This window comes from Thunnus maccoyii, chromosome 3 (assembly GCF_910596095.1).
Source record: "Thunnus maccoyii chromosome 3, fThuMac1.1, whole genome shotgun sequence".
Taxonomy (NCBI): Eukaryota; Metazoa; Chordata; class Actinopteri; order Scombriformes; family Scombridae; genus Thunnus; species Thunnus maccoyii.
Window position 1 is genome coordinate 22,037,878 of NC_056535.1, and position 13,000 is coordinate 22,050,877.

The window sequence follows — 13,000 nt, forward strand, 5'->3', positions numbered from 1 at the left end:
CTGATAAAACGGCGCAGTGTGCAATCAAGTTTTTGCCATCTGCCGTGGATTAATATCATGTTACTTTCACATCTCTCTGAGTATAAAGTACGTGTAAACAGACCTTCATAATCATTTGTCCCTCAGTGAATTGTGATTCATCTCTTCCAGGTGTTTATCTGTAACAGTCTTTTTTCACAGGCACAAGTAGGCCAGTGGATCAAAATAATTAGGTTACTCACACAGCAGCCAGTAATACAAAGATTTATTCTTCTCTTCAACTGATTGGGACCAATTATTGTGACCTCAGTTGTGACCCATTTTTGCAGCCATGCAAAACTACCTCTCTGCATCAGAAACATTGACCTAGTGTCAGTTGTTTGCCTTCTTGTGATTGTACGATCATGTCAGTTCAGTCAATGAATGCAGTCTGTTCTGTTCCAGCATCATTCGCCATTTCAGAAAATGTAATTACATCAGCAGTATCACAACATCAACACATTTTTAATTTTATTTGTGTTGCCTCTTATGGACTACAGTGGGGCAACTGTTGCACACACCAAGACTCCACAGCTTTGGGTGCATGGAGGTGGTTTGATCACATTACACCTACAAATATTTTTTCAGTTTTACATCTATTGAGGCCCACATGAAAAACAAATTCAAGCATGTGTTTCCTGTTATGGTATGTGTTTGGTTTCTTTGTAAGATTTATGTCATTTTGATGGTATTGTTTGTTTTTTGTGTGCTTGCAAAGTACTTTTGCATGGTTCCAACTGGAAAATCTTTATTTATTGATATTTTTCCCATCATTAATAATTCTGGTAGGTCAAAGGTGTCCATACATTACAGACTGGCTCCGTTAGTTGCTTGGAGTTGCCAACATTACAATCTGCTCCCATATTGTTTTACTGTATGTCTACCATACGGTACAACAAAGGAACAATTGTTGCACACACTAAGACTCCAAGGTGCTGTAAGAAACTCCCTACAAATATTTGCTCAGTTTCCTGCGTGTCTATTGAAGCCAACACGACAAATGTACACCAGCTCTGATAGATTCACAGGTCAGAGTTCACCTTTGTTCAACTGTGACCAAACTTCTGCGGTCAAACTTCTCTAAGCACTACAGCAGTGTTTGGAGAAGTTATTATTTCAGTGCATTTCATCACCATTTTTAGTCCATTATCACCCCACAGCACTAACTGTAGCATTGATCTTATACAGTTCATAGTTCGTGATCAATATCTATTTATTACCTGCATCAGAAATGTGACAACACACCCCTTTTTGAGGAAATCTCTGAATGGAAATGTAATGTGACCATAACTTTACTCATCGTTCCTTATAAAGTTAGCAGTCTTTGCTTTGTAAAACTGAGGGAAAAAAATACCAAACAAACACAGACTTACTTTCTTTCTCATATTTTATTTTGAGCATATAGAACATCTGGACATAGAATACTTTAAATAATATTGAAGGGGGACTTATCAAAGATAATTAATACATTCTATGACAGTGACAGAGGAATGGGCATTGAACGTGTATGTGCCATCTCGAGCCAGCAGTAGTGAGTAGTGTTATGCGCAGGCTGAGATAGGGTGGCTGAGGCCACTGAAGTAAGACTTTTCTCGGTCGCTCATCAGCTCAAAGTGCAGCGGCTGCTGGCAGAAGGTGCACTCTGCTGATGAGTGGGGTTTCAGCTCCAGACCCACCTCCTTCCATGTGTCAACCAGCCTCTCTGTGGAGGGAAAACAGAAAAGACAGGAGGTCAATTTAATTTTTATTAACGAAATAAAGCAACCATCTTTGTTCCAGTCTTGTTCCATTAACTAAAATGTTAAGGGCTGCACTTATCATTTAGTACAACTTGTATTTGAGGAACCAAGGAACTTTGACTTTGATCTTTTAAAGAATGGCGAAAGCATGAAGAACATATGACAATGCAGACCAAAGCTTAACATCAAAACATAACTATACATTTAAGACAAGAAACTGGAAAAAACAATTCCCCATTACAAAAAATGAAAGGGGAAGTATCATGTCCAGAAGGGAGAAATACATTTTTCACCATCATCTTACCAACAAAGTATTTCATCATCTCAGGAGTGTGATGAGGTGTTGGGGCGATACGCAGAAGCTCCTCTCCCCTGGCAACCGTGGGATAGTTGATGGCCTGCACGTAGATGTTGTGGCGACTCATCATGAGGTCGCACACCTCTGTGTTCTTCTCTGCATCTGATACCTAAAAATAATAGGGGACGCATACATTAGAATGGAAGCACTGGGGACTAAAGACTACCTGTAGATTATTCCTGATAAGGTTCAGGTTGTTTGAACTGTAATGTGTCTGATGTAATGTCTGTGTGTGTGTGACAATTTTCATGTATTAGGGGAGAAATATCACTTACCCGAACTGGGATTATGTGGCTGGGGCAGTGCACTACAGGCAGCCCTGAGTCCATCAGCATTTGTCTGAGTAGCTTGACATTGCGCTGGTGTTTACGTCTCAGTGTGCGGCCCTCCTCCCCTTTCAGGACCTGGATTGACTGCCTGGCTCCAGCTAACAGCATCGGTGGCAGAGAGGTGGTGAAGATAAAGCCAGCGGCGTAGGAACGAACCATGTCCACCAGCGCAGAGGTACTTGCGATGTAGCCGCCCACGCAGCCGAAGGCCTTTCCTGGAAGAGAACATGAGATATAGGTGATTAATTTTAAATTTAAGTTGTTGCTAAAGCCCCAAAGACATTATTTTATTTATGTTCAACTAAGAATCTTAATAGAAAAAGCAACTTTAAAAATGCCCAACAGTCTATACAAAACCCGCCCCACTGTAATCTCACAAACTGAATCATCCTGAAATGGCAGCTGTAGGAGTAGCTCAGTTGCAGAGCTCTCTGTTAGGAATAATTGTCCCCTCAGCTTGATAGTGACAGGCACAGAGAGTAATTCAATAACAGCATTACAAGATCCCACAGTCTCCTAGCAACAACAGAGCTGCTCCAGCAGCATACTGGATGACACAGCTGAGGCTTCGTTTCGAGTATAACAACAAAACAGAGAGCTAGAAGATTCCTACTATCTGAGAGTAGTTGTTTTGATTCATGAAATTATATAAATCAAGAATACAGGGAATTTCCAATTGATGTTGGGGGGATTTGAGACAGGAAAATTTTTTATTCTACATTGTTATTAAGTTGTTTGTTCATTTCCTGTGTAACTGTCATTTGCTTGAAAAACAACTATCAATCTTGAGCCCCTTTAGCTTAGACTCTCAGTTTTATGTGAACTATAAATGGCTCAAGCGATGGTTCAAAAGCATTTTGGCTTGGCTTGAAAGTCAGTGATTTATTTAAGTAGAGATTATAAGCTTACCTAGTGTCCCTGAGATGATATCCATCTTATGCATAATGCCATCCCGGTCTCCGATGCCTCCTCCCCTGGCGCCATACAGGCCCACAGCATGAACCTCATCTACAAAGGTGATGGCACCAAACTCGTGGGACACATCGCACATCTCCTCCAACGGACACACAGCACCTGCATTACAGAAAGAAGAGTTTAGCTATGAGTCAACGTACAGGCACAAACTACATCATTTTAGTCACATTTATAAACTATGTTTACTTTGCTAGACAATTATTAAAATAAATTATTCTGATAAAAGGGTTTTTGTGCAAGCAGAAACTCAAATGTTTAGCTGTAATTTGCATTCCTTGGAATACATACATCAAGACACTTCAAAAACAACCTGCAACTTTAGTCGTTAATATGGCCTGACCAATGATTCTAACAGTTGTCAATGTACAACCATGTAATAAGCAGATTTAATGAATGTTTTTATAATGGTAAACTGACCATCCATGGAGTGGACGGTCTCAAAGGCCACGATCTTCGGTTTGCTGGGGTCTCCCTTCTGCAGCAGCTCTCTGAGATGGGCCACGTCATTGTGGCGGAAAATGAATTTCTTAGCCCCACTGTTCCTGATACCCTGGATCATTGAGGCGTGGTTGCCTGCATCAGAGTAGATCTCACAACCTACAATAGTTCAGGAGAGAGAGAGAGAGCAGGTGAGAGTGAGAAATCTTTAAAAACAGAGTTAGCATCATTTACCACATGAATGAGACTCACTGATTAATGAATAGCTATTAGTGTGATGGATATGTTGTAGATCTATAGACGTTTTTTTGCATACCAGGCAGCATCTTGGCGAGGGTGAAGAGGGTGGAGTCATTGGCGACAAAGCAAGAGGTGAAGAGCAGTGCTGCGTCCTTTTTATGGAGGTCAGCCAGTTCTTGTTCCAGTTCCACATGAAATTTACTCGTCCCAGAGATGTTCCTGGTGCCTCCCGCTCCTGAACCATGCTTTCGTAAAGTATCCCTGGAGACAGAGGAAGAAAGACCAATTAAATTTTATTTTCTATGTTTTTTGAAGGTGAAAAACAAGAATGGTACACATTTGTGTGTCAGATGAAAACTTAAGGTGGGGCAAAACTGCAATAAATGGAAAAAAGAAATTAATTAAGCTGTTGATGTGACACCTTGCTTCAAGGTGTTACTGCTGTACAGGGAATAGGGAGGTTGGGCAAGTTCAAACAAGCTAAATGAAAAACAAAAACATCACCCTTTCACTGGGGCCCGTGAGGTTTAGGTGTAAACTATGGCCAACTAACAGTCTATACCCACACAAACAATGGAACGGGTCGCCCACGGGTGTCAGGTTGTACCAAGCTATTATATGCCATAACTCATTTTTGTTCTCAGTTTCGTTCGCTCTCGGATTTCTACTCTCAGTGGGACAAGAATTTAACAGCAAACAGGCAAGACGAACAGCAAAAAAAAATATTTGTCTCATTACATGTATGCACATCTAGACCCAAATGACTGCATCAAGTGTGGTCACAACTTCTCCGATACTCACATGATGGATTGCAGGACCCGAGGATGTCGACTCATGCCCAGGTAGTCATTGCTGCACCATACGGACACCTCCCTCTTATCCTCTAAAGAGCCGGTGAAATCGTCGGCCATGGGGAACTCGCTGGCCAGACGATTCACCGTTTTAAACACACGGTATGTGTGGTCACTCTTCTTCTCTTCTATCTTCTTCTCAAAAAAGTCATCGTACTGGAAGCCGGACACTGTCAGAACAGGAAGAGAAAACTTGCTTAATGTGGCTTGACAGAATGAAGCAACTCCTACTATGATGAAAGGTTCACTTCATCTTAGTTAAAAATGTCATAACATACCGACAAAACGACTAATTAGTAATTAAATCAAAATAAGAGAGTGAAATGGTTGGTAGCATAATCACACACTTTGAGTACAGTGTAATAGCTCCACTGTAAATCAAATGAGTATGGCGGTTTGAATTTACTAATTTTACACTTAATTTATTTGTTAACGCTCCTAAAAAAAACTTACAACTGCCTGCCAGGTTGTCCTGCAGCAAGTGGGAGACCCTTTTAGGTCGCTGCTTCAGGAGGGTCTTTATTATATTAGTTTGGCTCCCTCCACTTTCCTCTATGGTACTGGCCAAGGATGGCTTCTTCAACTGGGAAGGGGACACTTCTGAAAAGGGTCAAGAGAGCAAAAAGAAAATAGTATCAAATTATGTCTAAAATAATGGGCAAAAAACAACACAGACTAATTAACTTCTAGTCTTACCTTTCTGGACAGTGCGGACTTCCTGAACATCCTCTTGGAACTCCATGCCGACCTGGCGGACCACACTGCTGTTCTTCTGGCCCATCTCTGCAGCCAGGAAGGGGCATTTGGAGGCCACAACCTGACCAGAGGGAGGCATAGGGTGGCCAGCAGGCAGCTTGGGCTCCCCTTGCTGTTTGGGGCCTGCAAGCAGGACAAAAGGAGTTTTAGAATTCAGATATATCATCACTCAAAACCTATAACCAAAACCATAAATAGCAATAATTATGTCAGTAATTAATACAATTAACTCTGATATTTTACCTAATATAATATAATGTAATTAAGTGTAAAAAAAATATCTAATCCTTTGTGACCCTCACCTTCACTGGCAGACATGGGGTCCTCAGTCTTCTGGTGGGAAGAGGACGAACAGAGGGCACGAGCAAGTGGTGGGGCCATAGGTTTGGATGCCAACTCCATCATGACGGGGCATCGCTGAGCATAGACCACCATAGACTTTTTGGGCTGCTGAAAGAAGGCCTGGGGCACACGAGCCAGGAACGGACAACGGCGCACGATCACATCCATTATCAGCGGTGTCGATGATTGTCAAGAGGTCTAAAATAGACAGGGGAGGGGAGAGATCAGATACCTCTGTTCATGAGCTGCAAAAACCTGTTTGGCAGGCTGTTGGCTAAAAGGAACATTACACCAGAAAAACACAAAGTACATTTCTTTCCTTTTACCTGGAATGCAATCAATCCATTCAAACGAATTAAGTGAGAAGATTTTAGATATCAGCAGTAGGTAACACCAAAACACAGTTCAAACTGGAATATTTCTACTTCAACTATTAGGGCACAGTAACTTTTTTCTGAACAGTGTTTTCTTCTTTCTGTGTGGAGCACACATTAATTGGGTATAACCTGGCAGAAAAATAGTATTCTATGAATTTATTAACAACAAAGTTAGCGGATATTTCAACTATAGCTGAGGAGAGACATCAATTCTTTTGAGCTCAGAGGAAATGTCACTGAGTTTCAATGCAAATCAGACTGAAACTACTCATACAAGAGATTACACTCCAAGGGGAAAGTATTCTTTGTAGGACTGCAACTGATGATTATTTTATTTATTATTCAATTAACCTTTTAGTGTAATTATTTTATTGATTAATCAACTAATCCTTTGGTCTATAAAATTTTTTAAAAAATGTTAAAAAAGGTTGATCACTGTTTCCCAAAGCCCAAGGTGACATCCTTACACGTCTCGTTTTGTCTCAACCAAAGATTTACTGTAATAGAGGACTAAAGAAACCAAAAATATTCATATTTAATTCTTTAATTTTGCATTTTTTTCTTACAAAAAATTAATAAATAGACAATAAAATGGTAACAGTAATAAAATAGTAGTAATAGCAATAGTAATAACAGTGGGCAATTACTGTCGATCGATTAATCATCTACTTGTTGCAGCTGTAATTCTTTGACTGTGTTTTTTGTTGTTGTTTTTTTACTCTTTAATTCTCTAAGCAATTCAATAAAATTTAGGCTTTGGAAAAAAAAACAGGACATTTCCAGAAAGTGATAAACCTTGAGATAAGATGTGTCTACTTTTCCGAGGTCAATGACGAACCCTGGAGCTCAATGTTTAGTCTGTTTCATCATATAGGATGTTTACCTCCCCCGAGATCTTAAACATTTCGTGATCATTAGTCTCTTTAGTTTTTCCAAGTTTGTGTCATGTATCCTGTTTAAAGCAAGCGGTCTCTTTGTATCAACATACATGTTTGACGGTTGGACTGTTGTGAGGATTGCAACAGCTGTCTGCTCACGACATGGACATACAAAAATTATCTCTTTCTCTCTGTGTTTTATCTCATTGCGTAAAGACAGAAAGTCCATAACCTCTGACTATCCTTGTATTACACCCTCCCCCCAGCTGGAGCCCAGTCGGTCGAGGCACATTCCTCGACAGAGTAATCATTCACACACTTTTTTCAGCCTTGGAGTTCGTCGGAAAAGGGATACGAGGAAGTAGAAAAACAAACAAACCGTGTACTCTGAAGTCAGCGAGCTACCTGAGCTTGCCTTTATGTACCTTACCTTTCCATATTAATGACAGGTTGTATTTCTTCACCGCAACCTTTGAATCACTTCACCGGTGTTGCCTGAGCTCAGTCAGATGTCATTGTAACTTTAAATAGCGCTGGCCTTACTTGCACTCGTTTTTTTTTTGCCAGCTTGATAATAACAATGACACTATTTTTTACTGTAGCTAGCTACCTTTACAACAGACTTGCCCCTTTTAGTTGCATTCAGTCGTTTTGCAAGTTTTCATAACTCCCCTTCATGTGTGTTACGTATTGACTCCCAAAGCATTAAGCGGTTATTACACATTGAATAAGCAAGATACATATTTAAATACCACCAGCTATTTTATATTCAATGTATATATCATATTTATATAAACAATAATCTGTTAATAATAATGTTACAGCGCGTTTGGAAACCCTGAATTTAAGATCCGACCGTTCGTGATCCTTGCCGGTTGACCTAGCTTAACGTTAGCTAACTAGCTAAGAAGCTACAACCAGAAGTGGAAATGATGATGACCGTGAGAGCGGCAAATAAGAAACTTACCGCTTTGAATCTTCACCCCAAACAACGAAATCTTCTTTATCAGACGTGCAGGTGACCGGCGAATGGCAGCGATGGTGATATGATGTGACACTCTGACCAAATGCTGGTATTTAGAGGAGATGAGGCTGGCGACTGCTTCGTTATCCTGCACTGAGGACGAACGAAAAGGACGAGGACGTGCAGCTGCTTATAAGGAGCTGAACTGAAATCTCGCGAGATCGCATTCGTTTACGTCAAAGGTCATTCCAGCCATAGCCAGCCTTGAGCTGCCTGAGTTTCTGAGTGCAAGTTTATTGATTTTACCAGGAAAATTTCACGTCCATAAATCAGTGTTCTCGAGGTCTCGCCCATCGTTTTAACTTTTAATGATTGAATTTGGAAAGTACTTTGAGTCTATTAACTTACAAACAATAAGAAATGTGCACATACAGTTAGTACGCTCCAAGATTTTTTTTTAAACAAATCTGATTTTATTGACTACCTTACCCTAAGTTATTTTTCTATCTATTTATTTAATTATTATTATTACTTTGACCCTTCAGCCTGTTTATTACTTTGTTGACTGTATCAACAAAGTGACGTCATGTCCCTTATCTTTATTTCATTATGATGCCTAATTGTTCTCGGTTATTGTATTATTGTCACACATGTTGTAAGTGATGATTTCTATAAATAAAGTGATAAAAAAAAAAGGTGTTGTGTGTGAGTCATGCATGACATGAAAACACACGAGTATTTTTATGGATGGGAATTTCCTTTCTAGCTACCGGGAAGTAGTATTTTTTATTATTTTAAAGCCTAAATGAATTGTTAATCAATGCAACCTTAACGAGATTACTGACATTGTTTTTGCAAAGATTTCACAAGGACGCCAATATATCTGTCAGCTGTATTTCAAAAGTGGCATCTCAAATATAACAATAACAACAATACATTTAATTTGTACTGCACTTTTCATTTGCAAAGAATCTCAAAATGCTACAGCGTTCAAAACATAACACATAACATGAAGAAAATAACAAGAGATAAAATTTTAAAAACAACAACTCCCTGAATAAAAAAGGTTTTTAAGCCTGTTTTTAAAGAGTCAAGGGTCTGTGCTGCCCTCAGATGGTTAGGAACCTCATTCAACCAGGTCTTTCAACCTAACTTTGATATTAGGAAGAAATCAATGTATTCCTTGACATACATGACATGAATTCTGAAAAAACTTAAAGGATAGGTTCAGAGTTTTTCAAGTCTGTCTTAAAACAACATGTGAACACTGAAAGAGGTTTTCCTTGCTGTAATCATTCCTCCTGCTCATACTGGCTATTAAAAGATCCCCTTCAATTCAGTGTAAGTGAGGGGGGGCAAAATACACAGTGTGTCCACATAGTCATCTTATGCAAAAGTTTATTTGAAGCTTATATAAGGCTTCAGCAGTCTGAGTTAGTCATATCAGGCGGATATCTGCCACATCTAATGGTCAGCATGAACAGGAGGAATGATTACAGCAAGAAAAACATCTTTCAGTGTTCATTTGGGCACCTCACTGTTGTTTTAAGACAGACTTGAAAAAACTGTGAACCCGTCCCGTAAAGGTCAGTTGATGTGGTGGAGTAGAGGGACTTTGTACACTTGTGACCTCTGGTGTTGAAACAGAGACAGTGCCCCTGAAGTGGTTGATTGAAGTTAAACAGATGAGGTGGAAATCCTGTATAATCTATCTGTGTATGTGAGTGTTGGTGGTTGTGGAAGAACCACTGAAAATATTAATAGTTGAAGAACAATTAGTGGATTTTCCTTTTATGTCTCAACTATTTAAGTTAAACGCAATAGACAGAGGTTTAACATTAACAGTTAATCGCCAGTTTATTAGGCACATTTATCTATAATTACAGTTTCAACTTCAACTTCAGTTTATTTAAATTTCACATCACACAAATGTGCATTGGTAGTTTATTCCAAAGAAGGGGAGCTCAGTAGGCAAAGGCTCTCCCACCAAAAGATTATTTTTTAAATCGAGGAACAGTTAAGTAACCAGCATCAAGAGATCATAAAGGACGTGATGGAGTATATGGAGTAATAAGGCTGTGGATATATGAGGGAGCAAATGCATTTAAAGCCTCATAAATAAGAAAGAGGATGTTGCAATTAGCTCTTGCTTGAATTGGTAGCCGATGCAAAGACATCAGGACAGATGTTATATGATCCAACTTAGATCGTGAGAGGACTCTGGCTGCTGTGTTTTGGACCATTTGGAGACCTTTTAGTCCAGAAAAAAGTTCATTACAGTAGTTGTAGAAATGTAGTCGATATAATGCAGTCTGTTAAAACAACCCTGCAATAAATTTCACATTCTTAAAGATTCTTTTACTAAATTAATCTTGCGATGAGATTGTTTTGTCAGCTACAAGGTCGAGAATGAACTTTCAATCTATTCATCAAGGTTATAATGTTCTGTTCAGTTTTTACTGAAATTGTTTTCCAGAGGTGTTGATTTAACTTTTCGGAGGTCATTTTGGAGGCTGTTGTTTATAATGCTGATGAACTGTATTGCATCACACCATTTATGTCAAAGAGTAGACTATAGACTGTATGGGGTGGACTGTTATTACAGTAAAACACAATTCAACATCACCACAAACTACAGAGTTCAGAATGACCATTCATTTGAATCAATGCCTCTCTGAAACACTTTCAACAAAAACTGAGCATTATAACCTTCATAAAGGTAGATTTATTGCAACTGTCTTGAGTGTATCTAATAAACCAGCAACCTAGTTTACATTTTATTAAAATGTAATAACATGTTTTAGATACACAAATAGCTCAGAATCTGAGGTTTAAATGTTTTGTGCTTGTTTAGCAACAGTAACCTTGATAAATAAGTTATGAACAAAAATAGCTTACATCCAAAAAATCTGTAGTGTTGGACCTCTGTGCAAAGAGATGCATACGTCTCATCTCATCTTTGGCCACATTTTTTATTTACAAATTTAATTTCCGTGATATCTGAATCTGTCTAGAAAATCTTCACACCCAGCCATAAAGTTACGTTCTCAGTGTGGATCACCATGGTGTTTTACTACCCTCTACAGATTTCTTCAGGCTCTGGCACAGTTTGGATTGGATTTGTTTTATGCTGTGATTTATATCTGCCACCATATCTGACTTGGACTAAACAGTTCACCTCCATGACAGCCAGAACAAAGGGTCTATGTTGGAAAACAGCTGGAACACTTTTTAATGTCATACTAGTCCAAATGCAGATCAATTCAACAAACTATATATCTTTTAGTACACTAAGGAAGTTCTTATTTTTAGGATGTGTGGCCATTTTGAGACACTTAAAATACAAGCAGATCTTTAAAACTCTATTTGTGTATGTCAATTAAAAGTAATTAATCAAATTTAGTGGTTTATATGCATTGTTTTAAATGAGAGTGGCAATAATGTAAATAGTGAATGAAAATAAGACAGAGGAGCTTATATGATGATATGAGACTGATAAAAATTTATATGTCTGACTAGTATTTATTTGTTGGTTTGATTGCTTACAAGTCCGTTTACATTCTAGTTTGTTCCATATTTACCCTGAACACAAGATTTTCAGCAGTTTTTAAGTCCTGTGTGAGTCTGTGTTTTAATTTAATCTGCTGAACTCCACGTCTCTAGTTCACCTTAATGTTTACCTCATTTTTATTCCATTTCATTTGTCTGACAGCTACTTTGCTGATTACAATTTTACAAACAAAACCAATGACAAGCTTATAAAATAGGATGTGTTGTTATAGGTTAAACTGCCTGATAGTATATGAAATTAATTAACAAAAATACAATTAATTAGCTCCACCTTCACCAGCTACAACATTAAAACGCTGTTTACATAGTAGTAATAATTATCATCAAATGATGATGACAGTAATGAGATAAATAAAAATATAACAAGAACTATTCTTCTCCATAATACCTTTACTTTTGATTGTTTTACTAGTATTTGCTCATAATGTGTTTGTACTGTAAAAAAAATCTGAATACTCCTTCCTCCACTGCCCCTGATACCAGCAACATGATCATATGAGAGTCACAAATAGCCAATAAGAGGGATCACGCATATCAATTATTATTCTCAGTAATTACAGTTATAGATTATTTTTATGTTTGAAACAGTCACCACATAATTATCACTCAAGGACAAGATGCTTTAAGTGAGTCCAGTAGGGATTCTACTTGAGAGGAAAAAAAAACTAAGATGTCTTCCTCTCTCACCAATTCCTGATACCACAAATATCCTCGTACAGTAGGATCTGCTCTAGCCTGGTAGTCTGACTGAACTGCCATTTCTTTTTCACTTCATTATATTAAATAATTTAATTGAACTAAAAAGTTACCAACAATTTTTGATAGACAGATTATATAATTTAAAGTCACCCTCCATTCAAAAATTTGTTTTTCTTCTTGTTTATTCACTTAGATGTTTGAGCGTCACTGTGCAGAGTCTGACACTAGAGGGCTCTTTTCACATTCATCAACTGAAGGAGGAAAGTTTCTCTGTTCTCACCATAAATCTGAGTTAAAGATGTTTAGCTGTAAGCATGACTTGTGACATCACAAATAATTTGGAGCCAGTTGTGGTGATAGATAGTGTACTATTGGTGCCACCTACTTTTTGGTCGTCTTACTAGCTTTTCTACTTGTACTGTATGAGGAGGTTTAGATTTAAAAATTGTTATTTGCACATATATAT

At 38.3% G+C, this 13,000-nt stretch overlaps 1 protein-coding gene across 1 annotated transcript; it reads right to left on the reverse strand.

Annotated features, from left to right (window-relative positions):
• Positions 1-1,387: 1,387 nt before the first annotated feature.
• On the reverse strand, positions 1,388-8,438 carry alas1 (aminolevulinate, delta-, synthase 1). The gene is made up of 11 exons (XM_042407607.1): positions 8,269-8,438; positions 6,007-6,244; positions 5,645-5,827; positions 5,402-5,548; positions 4,899-5,118; positions 4,174-4,358; positions 3,837-4,016; positions 3,354-3,518; positions 2,391-2,659; positions 2,062-2,224; positions 1,388-1,720 (listed from the first exon to the last, which is right to left on the reverse strand). Exons 2-11 carry the CDS (start codon positions 6,212-6,214, stop codon positions 1,560-1,562), a joined length of 1,881 nt encoding a protein of 626 aa, XP_042263541.1. The 5' UTR covers positions 6,215-6,244; positions 8,269-8,438; the 3' UTR covers positions 1,388-1,559.
• Positions 8,439-13,000: the final 4,562 nt, after the last annotated feature.

Bases quoted from the DNA above. Each gene is read 5' to 3' on its own strand.
- alas1 (XM_042407607.1), bottom strand. From the start codon at position 6,214: ATGGATGTGATCGTGCGCCGTTGTCCGTTCCTGGCTCGTGTGCCCCAG. The intron at 4,359-4,898 runs GTGAGTATCGGA...CTCTGTCTCCAG, and splicing joins CGGGTCCTGCAATCCATCAT to GGATACTTTACGAAAGCATG. The intron at 1,721-2,061 runs GTAAGATGATGG...TTCCCTCCACAG, and splicing joins GATGATGAAATACTTTGTTG to AGAGGCTGGTTGACACATGG.